This window comes from Moschus berezovskii, chromosome X (assembly GCF_049115385.1).
Source record: "Moschus berezovskii isolate FMDL1 chromosome X, NW_MosBer_1.0, whole genome shotgun sequence".
Taxonomy (NCBI): Eukaryota; Metazoa; Chordata; class Mammalia; order Artiodactyla; family Moschidae; genus Moschus; species Moschus berezovskii.
Genome location: NC_142488.1, coordinates 91,443,869 through 91,457,838, shown reverse-complemented (window position 1 = coordinate 91,457,838; position 13,970 = coordinate 91,443,869). Strand labels below are relative to the sequence as shown.

At 42.5% G+C, this 13,970-nt stretch overlaps 1 protein-coding gene across 1 annotated transcript; it reads left to right on the top strand.

Annotated features, from left to right (window-relative positions):
- The first annotated feature begins 375 nt into the window (after positions 1-375).
- Positions 376-13,144, top strand: TMEM35A (transmembrane protein 35A). The gene is made up of 2 exons (XM_055438352.2): positions 376-626; positions 11,380-13,144. Exons 1-2 carry the CDS (start codon positions 507-509, stop codon positions 11,791-11,793), a joined length of 534 nt encoding a protein of 177 aa, XP_055294327.1. The 5' UTR covers positions 376-506; the 3' UTR covers positions 11,794-13,144.
- Positions 13,145-13,970: the final 826 nt, after the last annotated feature.

Here is a 13,970-nt window from a genome sequence, read left to right as displayed (position 1 = left end):
GGACTCATGTTTTGGTGAGGGAAAGTCAACGGGGAGAGAAGGAGAGAGGAAGGAAAATGGGAGAGGAGAGAGGCTGAAAAGTGAGAGTGAATAATTAAAGAACTAGAGAGATTGAAGCGCTCCTGGGGGGAAGTGATAGAATGATCTTCCTTCATTCCTCATTTCAGAGGCAGCCCGAGGACTGAATTCGCAGCATAACCTACCTATTTCCCCATTTAAGACTTGCAGTTTCTACCTCAGTTTGGGACTTCGTTTAATTTGGAGACTGTGCTTTCTGGCCAGTGAGGAGCAAGCGTAGGGCATTAGGACCCAGCGATTGTTGTAGTGAGAGAGGTTGAATCTCGATCTCTCAATTTTTCCCTCGAGCTCCCTCCTCTCCCTTTGTCATTCTAGCTGCCTGCTGCCTCCGCAGTGTTCCTCTAGCTCTCTCTGCGCTTAGTGCCTGCGCCTTAGACCGGAGGGTGCACAGAGCAGAACGATTAGTCCGGACCTGCCTTGGTGACCCCATGGCATCTCCTAGAACCATAACCGTCGTGGCCCTCTCAGTGGCCCTGGGACTCTTCTTTGTTTTCATGGGGACTATCAAGTTGACCCCCAGGCTCAACAAGGATGCCTACAGTGAGATGGTAAGTGAAGCAAGCGGGTGATGAGGAGCGCACTCCGCAGGGATGGAGAGTACCTCTCCCCTTCTTTCCTCCCTGGTCCAAGGTCCCAGCCTTTTCACCCCTACCCCCACCCCGGACCCTCCCTTCTCCCCAACAACTTTGCATCTGGGAAGGAGCAGCTGGAGGAGAGCGAGATCTTTTGTGGGCTAGCTGGGAACAACTGTTCGGGAGCCACTGAATGCCAGTTGGGGGAGGGGTTGCCCAAGTAAACCCTCCATCCCCAAGCAAACCCGAGGGCTGAGACCTGCGTAACACCTGTCACCGGCAGGAGCCCTCTCTTCCTTCCAGCACACCCAAGGTCCGGGCAACCAGCCTGCAAGTCTGATTGCTTCCCTTGGAACTAAGAGTTTAGCAAGCTGGAGAGTTCATTTATCTTGGGGAAGAACAAAAGGGAAGGAGGAAAGAGCTGAGGGCGAATGGGCTACTAAAACAAGCAATTTTTAGGGGCGGAGATGGTATCCCTCATCCCAGATGGGGAGTGGATGGTATTCCCCTAGCCGCCTGGGCGTGTGTCTATATCCTCGAGACAAAAGCAGACTTGGCCCAAATAAAGGTCACTGAAACCGTGCTTCTTCTTCTCTCAAGGGAAAGCTGGATGTTTTGTTTTATTTTGTGTTGTTTCTGGGCTAATCTGCAGTCTGCTTTTTCCCTCCCGCAAAATAGTCCATAATCCCCATCTTGGCTCCCATGGATGCCCAAGGCCAGGCCCTCTGCAGGGTTTCCCCTCTGCAGAGTTCAAATCACCTGAAGGTGACCAAAACATCTCCTCTGCAACCTGGGGGCTGGGCTGCACTCCCCAGCTGGGCGTTAAGCGAGAGTCTAGTCCCCAGACTGTGGAGTACGAAGGATATGACAGGAGATGCTTCCAGCACTTTCTTGCTCTCTCGCTTTTCCTCCAGTCACTCTGCCTCTTCATTACCCCACCCCAGCTGAAGAGAACCTGCTTCTCACTGCTTCTGCCAGACTGCCAGTCCTGGGAGGGAACCCATTACCAGGCTCTCAAGGTCAAAAAGGAAAGGAACTTAGGGGAGAAACAGGAGGAGAGAAGAGGCAAGAGGCACTCCCCATTAGGACTGAGGCAAGGAGGAATAGCCCCACACGCTGACAGTTGACAGGAATAAATAGCTCTCCTGGAGCTCACTGCGGAGCCTTCCAGAGCCCCTCAACCATGAGCTGCAAATGGATGGAGCCTGGCAAATCATAGGTACTTGGAAATGTTTGCAAGAAGCTCAGGCTTCAGTCTCAGGGTTTAAGCTAGTGTTTCCCATGTCTCTCTCATCACAGGATCACAGGATCACCTTGGGGTCAGGGAGGGCAGCTGACACTCAAGGGCCAAGGGCTAGCCCCAGTGGCAAATCCTAATGAGTTTCTCTTTCCTGCTTTCCCTCCTCCCACAACATTTGACCAGATGGAAATGAAATCAGGTCAAAATGAGTATCCAAGACAGCCTGCATTGGGGAGAGGAGGGGACAAGAGAAGAGGTGGGGTAGCAGAAGCCACCAAAAGCAGAGGGAAAGGGTAGAGAGGAATTGCCACTATATTTTTATCTTGGCAGTAGTAGTTTGGCGTTAGGTTATAAATAAATGCATATGCTCTTGATTTTCTTTCCTTTTCATATATACATACATTTATATGTTTGTGTATGTGTGTGTGTGTGCCTCAGGTATATTGAAGCTTTCCCTTTCTGTAGGGACATAGTACTCTTCCTCAGTATACTCCCTGTCTCCCTAGACCCTGCTCAGCTGCTTTAGAGGCCATTCAAGCTGCACTCTAAGTACAGTGTTAGGTTCTGCAGGCAATCCAACTAAGATGGAGTCACCGGGAAGCTTCCGATCAGCTTGGCAGGCACTCACGAGGAGGATCAGTCACAAATGGGTTTACAGTAGGTTTCTTCCCAGGGAGTGGAGCTGTCTGTTACAGTCTAGTGAAAGGCAGAAGAATATATGAAGATTCCATATCATACAAAGGAAGATATTTAAATAGGTGTAATCTAAAACAGCAGTACAGAATGATTGTGTGTGTCTGACTCTTTGCAATCCCATGGACTGTAGCCCTCCAGGCGCCTCTGTCCATGGGGATTCTCCAGGCAAGAATAATGGAGTGGGTTGCCATGCCCTCCTCCAGGTGATCTTCCCAACCCAGGGATTGAACCCAGGTCTCCTGCATTGCAGGTGGATTCTTTACCAGCTGAGCTACCTGGGAAGTGTGTGTGTGTGTGTGTGTGTGCGCGCGCGCGCACCCCCACGTGCACAGTTCTGTGCTTAAGGGCATCTGGAGGAAATGGAAGAACTATAGCTGGGAGGTAAACGTCACAGTACTATGAAGCTTGAGGAGGATTTTCAGACTGCCCTTGTCCAGAGTTCTCTCATGCATTGAGTATTAGGCCCCAGGCTAGAGATGGCTTTCTGGCATAGGGCCCACTGCATTGTGCCTGGGCCAGCCCAGCTTTATTGTTGAACCCATAGAAAGTGGGGACGATTCAGTTCTAGTACAAAGAAGGTGCTCAGTTTATATTCGTGGAATTGCTGGGTGAATGAATGAGTCATTGTAGCATTGTCTTGGCTGGTCACCACCCTTCAGATTTCTCTGGTTGGCTCTTGATGATGCAGTTCAGAAGTCATTTCTTGCCTCTTGGAAGCAGGTTACAACCCCTGAGGACTCCAACCAGAGATCAGCTGGGATGATGATCTGGGATTTTCTGTTCTCCATTGAGGAGTGATTCCTCTGTATTGATGGAGTTAGTCATGTTTTGACTGCAGTGCCTTTTTATATAAAATCTCAAGGTGTTGTTCTTATTGTTTATGATTGTTCTTTAAAATATCTCAGTGAGGTAGATTCATTTTTTAAAGTTATGCTTATTTTATTGATGGATAAACTGAAACAGAGAAAGTTTAATGACTTATCCAAGATGCTAGGCTAAGCTGCTCCTGGAGCAGAGATTAGAAACCAAATCTGTGACTCAATATTCCCAGTAGAGGAATCATTAATGGTTACAACTGCTTTTTTGGATGTCAGAACTTACAACCGATTCTTGAAAATATGTGGCACATTCTTTCTCCTTTTTTGGTACCAGTTCAACTGTCCCAATCCCATATTTTGGGGTTTCATTTTACATTGAAACCAATTTTTTTAAATTTGGATTTTTTTTTTGTTCTTCTGTCAACTATTTTTTTTTTCTAAAATCATTAGTGTTATGTTTAGGTGTTAACCTGTCCATGGAGAATCACTGCTAAAAACTAGACAGACAAATGAATATGAACTTCTTTCCTGTCTCTACTGGGGAAGCCAGAAAAGGTTACTGGAAAGAGTACAGACTTTGAGTCATATTGGTTTGGGTTCAAGACCTGACACTCTTGAAGTGTCTGCCTCAGTTTCCTCATCTGTAAAATGAGGATAATACCTACCACAGGAGGTTGTTGTAAATATCAACTGAAGTTGCATATGGAAGAATCTAGTACAGTATATGAATATGATAGGTGTTCAAGAAATGCTCTGGGTTCAGGTGATGATATAATTGACACATCAGTGATTTCCTGACTAATTTGAAGGACCAGTTGAAGGGACTGAAATCAGGCATTTAAAAGAGCAGGTTGCTATTTTTACATGCGTTGGTGAACAGACCTCTATGCAATCAGCTAATATAGAAAACCCTACACATGCTGCTGGGTTGCATAGTGAATCTTGTGCAGAATTTCTGGATGCCTCTCTTGAATAGCCCGTTTGGTATGTATCACTCCATACCTCCTCCCAATTTAGCAAGTGTCACTATAGAGTACTCTAAATCCCATGTGAATGCAACACGACTGACCACTCCCTTGACTAAGTGCCTTCATTAATTCACTTGGAATTGGGAGACGGTACACAAATGCTGCCAGGCAGTTTAACATATGAATGGTTGACTTGCTCTCTGTTTGGTATTCAGCTCTTTGTAGCAGGGGTTCACTAGCAGTGGTTCTATCCTGCACGCACAAAGGGCCACAAATGGAACAGTAAGAAAACACCAAAAATCCTGTCACATTGAAGCCAAAGGATTTTTGACCCTAAAGAGGACAGGGCAAGTCTTTGCCGCTTCTTTGCAGCCCTCATAGGGAAGGTTTGTTGTTGATTTGAATGATTTGCTTATTTGTAGTTAAATACCCTCCACTATTTCCCCAGGGTTTTATTTAATGTCCACAGGTGATCTTTTATGCTTCCAATCACACTATTAATTGCATTCCAACTGCATAATAAGATAGTAATTTACCAATGCTTAGACTGTTCTTTGAGGTGGTACAATACGTTTATTCCCTCAGAGAGGCGACTGACCCTGAGATGTGAAGTGACTTTGCTTAGCTTATACAGCTAGTTAGCCTAAGCTAAACTATGTTGGAATTTATGCCAGGAAGCTGGTAGCCTCCAATGGCCAACAGCTGTGCTTGTTTTAGAGTGACTTTTGACTGAAAGTGGAAGTCAGACCCTTCTCCCCTTTGATGCAGTCTGGGAGGGATCCACTCTGGTTAGTAGGGTCAGGCTTGCAGCTTCCTTTTTAGGTGGAAAGTAGAACTGCTTAAAAGGTGCTTTTATGCACATGATATTTGGCAATTAAGCATGTGATGGCTTTTTATTGCATTTAAGAGATGATCTATGATTCACATATGGCTTTTTTTTTCCTACAGAGATTCAGGAAAATCATACTTGAGTCAGTAAATTTTTCAGCACTTATGTAGCCTTTATGATCTAATATAGCAACCAGACTGAGGTTTTTAGCCAAAATATATTTTTGTCAGTGCCCTCTTCTGCTTTCATATAGTTTTCCCCTATAAACTGTATTGAAGTATAACATACATACTGAAATGTACACCCAAATGTACAGCTCAAGGAATTTTAAGAATTCTATGTAACCTAGATCAAGAAATAGAACATGACCAGCATCCCAGAAACTTCCCTCATGGCCCCTTCCCGTTAGTACCTACACCCACCCCCTGCATAAATCCCAACTTCCAACAATATAAGTTAGTTTTACTGTTTTTACTTTGGCTGCCTCATGCAAAGAGTTGACTCTTTGGAAAAGACCCTGATGCTGGGAAAGATTGAAGACAGGAGGAGAAGGGGACAACAGAGGATGAGATGGTCAGATGGCATCACCAATTCAATGGACATGAGTTTGAGCAAACTCTGGGAGATAGTGAAGGACAGGGAAGCCTGGCGTGTTGCAGTCCGTGGGGTTGCAAATAATCAAACATGACTGAGTGACTGAATAGCAACAAATAAATGGAATTATACAGTATATTAGCCAAATTATTTTTTTTTCGTTTACCTAACTGGTGTAAGTGAACTAAAGCGGAACAAATCATTTGCCCTCTCTTCCCATTTTGTCCTGTTAGCTGGCTTGGATGGGTAATTAACTGTAATCGAAGATGAGTATTATTAGACAGTTGTGAGCTGTTCAAGTTTAATGTAATTAATATGAGATCATGAACCCTAGAGTGTTGTGAAGACTAAATGATAAAAAGAAAAAAGATGTGACTAAAGAAAGGTTCCATATGCGTTTGATTCATGTCTGAATCATACCATCTCATACTATACAAACGAACCGGCTTGAATCATTGCTATTATCATTAAGGTAATTACTGTGGCTTGCAAATATATGGATTTCTAATTGTGTGCTTCAGTAATGATAAAACATGTGTATGTGGCCCTTGGTTGATGCTATGATGTTATGATTCTTTGACCAAATCTCCAAAATGCTCATTTAATTTCAAAAGGGGGGAAACTGAGGTAATACAATACTTAACTAATTTTCTCCAAGCAATTTAGGGGCAAAACTAGAATTGGAATTTAGCTAATCTTAGCCCAAGGGTATTTCTGGATGACAGTCTTTGATTAAAGGTATTTGGAAAAGTTGACTAAACCCCTCTCTCTCCTTTTACTATAAGGAAACTGGTTACAGTGTCTGGATCATGGCAATGAAAAAGAAACAGAACTATACAACGTCTGTGAGAAAGAAACAGACCTAACAAAGTGAACTGTGAGAGCCTTTTGAGAGAGTGACTCAGTTAACTCTTTATTCTTACTGTCACAACAATTAAAGTCTGTAGAGATCTAATTACTATAGACTTAAGACATGTGACCCTTCTATTAAAGTTGAGGTGACCTGGCCCAAGTCTTGTGGGGACTGGCAATAGTAGGATACTTTTGATGTTTCTATCCTACTCCACAGGAGAAAGAATAAAGGGCTTCCTATAGTGTCAAGACCCTATCCAAGCTGAGTCCCATCTGTAACAAGTTAAACATTCACTGTCTGGAGTCCTGGAGAAGAGATGCTATCTGTACCTACTCAGCTTTGAATTAATGATGTGATGAAATGACTTATCCACATGCAGTTTCCTCTTGAGAAAAGAAGGAAAGAAAGAGGCAACTGCTGCATACAAATATCCACAGCTACAGTTGCAGAGGTTAGATAAATTGAAAAAGTAATATGGAGTTATACCAAATGGAGAGAAAAGTGTTCATTGAGGTCATAGGAACTAGATCTAAAGACCTGGAATTTGGCCTACAGATTCTACTATAGTATAGATAAAAATCTATTCTTCAATGATGGGTGGTTAGCCCTAGGCAAAACAAAGGAATGTTTCCAGAAGCCACTCAGTCAGCATCTAGAAATCTTTGCTTTGAACTGATTGTAAGAAACTCATCCTGCTTCCTGTGTTTATTATGTTAGAAGGTTACACTTAGGACTTAGGATCTGCCTCTTGGGGAGCTTTGTGTTGCTAATTAGAAAAAGTCCTACCTTCAGAGTGATAAGAAAAACTCTTGGGTCTAGATTTCTTTCCCTCATGTCCCCCTGCTACCATCACCAGAGTGTAGAGGGACAGAGAGTGAGCAGGTGGCATCTAGGCCGATAGTGATAGGAAACCACCAGATGCCCTATCCCTTGACTCAACTCTGATCCACATGCATCTAGCTCAGTTAAACCCAGGGTTTTACTCATCCTACTGGTCAACCTCTCCTAATTTCTCTCTGAAAATCCCTGATTTAACCTAAAATGAGAAGGAGGAGGAAGGACTGATACTTTGAGTTTTCTTATATGCTCAGCAACAGGGTAGGGACTAGAGGTGAATGAAGTGAAAGTTGCTCAGTCGTGTCCAACTCTTTGTGAGTCCATGGACTGTAGCCCACCAGGCTCCTCTGTCCATGGGATTCTCCAGGCAAGAATACTGGAGTGGGTGGCCATTCCCTTCTCCAGGGGATCTTCCTGACCCAGGGATCAAACCTGGGTCTCCTACATTGCAGGCAGATTCTTTACTGTCTGAGCTACCAAGGAACCCAAATTATTTGGAAGCTTCAAGAGTCAAGGATACACCAAAAATGAGAACGCTGTGAGCAAGGAGATCAGACCAGTCAGAGGTGAATAAAGGTAAATAAAGACAACTAAGAACTGAACTGAACTGAACTGAAGACAGGATCTGACAGGGCCAGAGTTAGGAAGAGGTGTGAGGCAGGGTCGTACAAGTGCAAAATCGGATCCTGCCTCTGTTTAAAGTTGTGATTTTTTGTGTGTGTGGATATTATTTACCTTAATCAATGAGTGTTTTGGTGCCTTCTTAAATTTTGTACTCAGGGGACATAACCTTACTCATTTCGTCTTAGTCCCAGCTTTGCTCAGGAAAATGAGACTCAGAGAGGCAAGTAATTTGCCCAGGGGGCACCCAACTAGAAAGTAACAGAGATAGGATTTGAAGCCAAGCCTGTTTGAATCCAAACCCATGCTTTTTTTTTTTTTAACTAAACCATGGATCTTAAAACAGTACTCATAAAGGATTATCTTGTGCCACTCATGATAATTAGTCCATGAAATAAAGGTGCATTCACTAGAGAAATGACTTAACATTTGTTCCAAACTAGAGTGTGTGAACATTATTCTAAGCACCAGATGCTCCCAACAGGTCAAGCTGCCTTTCTGCCTAATTCTTGTAATATTTGTCTTGCATCTGGTGCTTTTGACTATTCTCTTCTTGAAATTCTTGGCCCTTATGACCCCATCTCTCCTGGGTTGCCTCCTACTTTTCTAACCACACTTGCCTCTGTCTATGTTGTGGATTCTCTTCTTCCTCCCCTTATTAAAATGTCTGTCACACAAATTTTCCCACTGTATACATTCTACCTGGGAATACTGATGACCATCAATTCTATATCTTTACCCCAGACCTCTATTACTGAGTTGCCTATGAGACAGCTCCACTTAGAGATGTCTTAGAGATACTTCAACTAAAAAACTCCAAATTGAGTTCCTCACTCCTTCTTGCCTCTTCCCCCCTTCTTCTGTATGCAGTCTTCTCCCTTTCCCTCCGTGGCCACATCCGATAAAACATCAATTCCTGTTGACTTTGCATTCGAAGTATCCTTGACTCCATCCCTTCCCTCTATCCTTATTGTCATTACTCTAGTCCAGGTCTCTCACCTGATCTCCTCACTTCCAGGCATACCTCTCCCAATCCATCCTCAATGCTACTTCCAAAGGGATCTTCCTTAAAAGCAAATTATGTTGTTCTCTTGGCTTATAGGATAAAGTCCAGCTCCACAATGCAACACTCTATGATCTGATTCATATCTGTCATCTCTGTTTCATGTCTCCCCCTTACCTCTCCCTCTCCCAACCTATGCTGAGCTGGGGCAGTGTTTAAAATACACCAGTCTATTATGTCCTTCAGGGCCTTTGCTCAGCCAGCTTCCTCTGCCTGCACTGCCCTTCCCTTGTTGATCCTGCAAACACCTGCTCTTCTTTAAGAGTCCATTCTAGCTTTTCTCAGTCCCCATCTGGGGAAATTTGACCACTCCTGTGCGTTTCCACTGTACCTACTACCATAATGCTACACTGTGTTTATGTACTTCCATAACTTTTCTTCCTATAAATGCAAATTTTAGGAAGGCAAGGCTTTTGAATGATTGATATCTGTATCCAGAGTACCAAGCAAAATGCTTAGCACAAGGAGGCACTTAATACATATTGAATGAATTAATGGATACTTCATGAAAACAAAGTAGTGGGCGAAACCAGGAAAAAACAGATTTGATAAAATCTCATCAATTTACTACAAGATGAGGATTGGGTCCATCTGAATAGTGAAAAATATTATTATCTATTACTGTAAGGTCAGTAAAATTCTATTACTTTGTAGTATAACCAGTGCCTCCCTTGTTTGTTCCATGGTATCTGCCTTTGGGCTACAATTAGACCTTACACAGTACTCTATTATATACCACTAACCATGCTGCTTCCGTAATGTTTTTATGCATGTTCCCTCCACTAGAACGATAGCTTCTTGACCCTGTTATATTCATCTCTATATCTCCATCACATAATCCATAATAGGTATTCAATAAGTGTTTATTGAATTAAAATTAATCAGTGTCTTGTAAAAGCCCAGGGATTTATGTCAATGACCATAAGAATGATTTTTGAAAAAAAAAAAAAAAGAATGATTTTTGGCTTACTATATCTTCAAGATATATAAGGGGCTAACATTTGCATACATTTAAATTTTTCTATTTGCTTCGCACACTTTTAAAAAAAAATTTACAGATTCCACAAATGTAAACTCCAACTCAGATATTTTTTGAATTATCAAAAATTCCAAATTAAGGAAGTCCAAATTAGTGAGGCTTTATTTTCTTGTTTCATTTTTGTTGTTGCTCATATGCATCTGCATTTGGACAAAGCAGGCACTGGAAAACGTGGATATGGCTAATCTGTATCAGTTTTTATGGGCCCAGTGAATTTTCTTTTAAATCCTAAATGTTGTTTATGATTTATAATCAGAAAAAAATTTCTTTCAAGGGTGCTTCCACTTCAGGGGGCCTGGGTTTGATCCCTGGTCTGGAACTAAGATCCCAAATCCCCAGTGCTGGCACTCATTGTGGTAGAAAAAAAATGTTTTTAAACTATAAAGTCAAATTCTGTTACCTTTGATGGTGTTCAGTTCAGTTCAGTTCAGTCGCTCAATCGTGTCTGACTCTCTGCGACCCCATGAATCACAGCACGCCAGGCCTCCCTGTCCATCACCAACTCCCGGAGTTCACTCAAACTCATGTCCACAGAGTCGGTGATGCCATCCAGCCATCTCATTCTCTGTCGACCCCTTCTCCTCCCACCCCCAACCTTTCCCAGCATCAGAGTCTTTTCCAGTGAGTCAACTCGTCACATGAGGTGGCCAAAGTATTGGAGTTTCAGCTTTAGCATCAGTCCCTCCAATGAACACCCAGGATTGATCTCCTTTGGAATGGACTGGTTGGATCTCCTTGCAGTCCAAGGGACTCTAAATAGTTTTCTCCAGCATCACAGTTCAAAAACATCAATTCTTCGGCAATCAGCTTTCTTCACAGTCCAACTCTCACATCCATACATGACCACGGGAAAAACCATAGCCTTGACTAGACGGACCTTGGTTGGCAAAGTAATGTCTCTGCTTTTTAATATACTATCTAGGTTGATGGTGTTACTAACGAGTAAATCACAAGGATCTCAGCGGATTGCTTGCTTTTTTCCCTTTATTATTTGTTTCCCTTTATTTATTATAAGATTTTTATTTACGGGACATGGTAAACGAAGAACAGGGCACCCTTGACTGGTGTGGAAAGGGAATGGTGGGGAAGAAGGACCTTGCTTGTGTGCTTTTCATTCTAATGGTAAAATCATGGTTAATGCAGCATTTTCTTTTATTGTATTCCACTCTAGAAACGTGCTTACAAGAGCTATGTGCGAGCCCTCCCTCTGCTGAAGAAAATGGGGATCAATTCCATTCTCCTCCGCAAAAGCATTGGTGCTCTTGAGGTGGCCTGTGGCATTGTCATGACTCTTGTACCTGGGCGTCCCAAAGATGTGGCCAACTTTGTCCTCCTTTTGCTGGTGTTGGTGGTCCTCTTCTTCCACCAGCTAGTCGGTGATCCTCTCAAACGCTACGCCCATGCCCTGGTGTTTGGAATCCTGCTCACCTGCCGCCTGCTGATTGCCCGCAAGCCTGAAGACCGGTCTTCTGAGAAGAAATCCTCAGCGCCAGGGAACGTGGGGAGTGACGGCAATGCAGGGAATACCGAGGAGCAGCCGTCCTTGTACGAGAAGGCCCCTCAGGGCAAAATGAAATTGTCCTAGGAGAGCAGAAGTGCAAAAAAGTGGATCTTCCAGGCAGTTGCCTCCATGACACCCAAGAAGATGTCAGTGTGTGTTTTTCATTTATCTTGGGTGAAAAGGGACACATATAACCTGCAAGTTGATGGTCCTATTGGCTTGTGTACACCTATACCCTAAAATGACCCCCCCACATAGATGTGCGTGCACCACCTTTAATCACTCTGGGGCAACTCTCACATCTTGCTGCATGTACATGTATATGGCTAACTATTGAAGTGTATTTGTGATGGATTCCAGCAAGCATGTGACTGAGATTATGTGTGGGTAAATGTTACTTACTGTGTGTGTGTGTGTGGGTGGGTGGGTGTATGTGTGTGTTCGCACACATGTGCTAAGGAGAACGCTCTGATCTTGAACTAATCCTGCATAGGTATCCTTTCCTTTATAGACTGATTCTAGTGAAGGCAGAATAAAATAAATCTCCTATAAAGAGAATCCCACTTACTTCTTGTTATAAAACAAACTATGTATTCCCATGGGATAGGGGGATCCCTCACTAGATTAAGCTGAAAACTTAAACCTCCCGCTTTAGGAAAAAGTTCCTTCAATTTGAGACACTGAGTTACATGTAAAATGAATTAACCTCTACTTTAAAAGTTGTTTAAATTGTAAATGCTCCATATTGAGTTTAATTAAAATAAGAGAAATATGCAGTCAGTAGATAGTCTAATTCTTCAAGTGATAAAATTTGAAGTTTCACCTTGCCTTTGTTGGAGCCCAGCCTACTAAGCTCCTTTACTCACAGTTGGAAACTGAAACAACAAACTTGTTATCAGACATCTGTTTTGGATTTTCTTAAGCCAAAAGCTGCCTCACTTCCACTGTTCTCCGCAGCTAACCAGGATTTGGCAGCTGCTCCACTGTTGTGGTTGAGGGAGCAAAGATTAGTCCTGTTAGAAGTCTGTGAATCTCCAACTCTAGCTGTTCTCTTCAATCATCTGAAATTTGACAGAGGAGCTGTATCCAGTCTTTCCTGCCAATCAGATTCACTATTCTTACTGAATTTTCACTGAACTTTGCTAGTGTAAGCAGAGATCCAAGTTACCCCCATGGTTGTCTCCTCTGCTACACCTCTTTCAGTGGGTGGAGTTTAGCTGGGGGAAGGCCATTTGATATGGGTTAGTCAGATTGAGCAGTATGTAAATTTGCTTTCTTTGTTATATACTGCTGCTTCTGCTTGTTAGATGTGCTCTCATGGTTTAAATATCATTGTACCAGGGATGGGGAAACGGGTGGGGGTGTTGTGTGTGGGGAGTACAAATTAATGTATTTTCTTCAGTGTCATTGTTCTTGTTAATTGATACCTCTCTGTCTTATTTCTCTCATTCTTTCAAAATAAACAGTTTTGAAGTTTGGAGGAAATAGTCTGGACAAATAATGAAAGTCTGGAAAGAAAGGGTCATATCATGGGATTCAGGCTGTTTTATTTTTGAGTGGATGTGGGAGGAAAATAAAGACAAGGGGGAGTACAATAATAATATACTAGTGAGGTTACAAACTTTCTAATCTCATTGAAGTTCACTCACAATTTTGTGATGTCAGTACATGAAACAGAAAGCCACAAAATTAAGATTTCAATACAATTCCCAGGTTTGGTGATGCCAAGGGAAGGTTGAAGAATGATTTCACAAAAAAAATTGTAGATTAATAAATAAAGATGAGACAGTGTGTCTCACTATATATGTACCCACAAACTGGCACAAATTCCAGTGCCACAGACTTGTAACATCAGGCAAATTATTTTACCACTCAGGGCCCCAATTTCATTTACAAAAACAGGTGATTGAAGGCTTAAAATTCTTTCCAATCTACATATGAGTCTATGAAATGATTAAAACTATGAAAATGTGTCTCAAGAATTTTTCAGTTTTACTAGATAAGGAAGAGCAGCTATCATAGAAAATATTGAATAGTCAGTTCTCATGCATGATTAAACACGAGTTCTTGAAAGTACTTTGAAAACCATGTAAGATGTGGCAAATAACCATTTTTGCTGTAGTCTTTCCCAAATACATCAACATAATCTGATTCTTCATCTCTCCCTAAGATTGCAAAGTTTCCTCCCACAGTTTTGCCTACAGTTTATAGGTTATGTTTTGGCCTCAAAAAAATCTGTGAGAGTCACTAAATTTTTATCT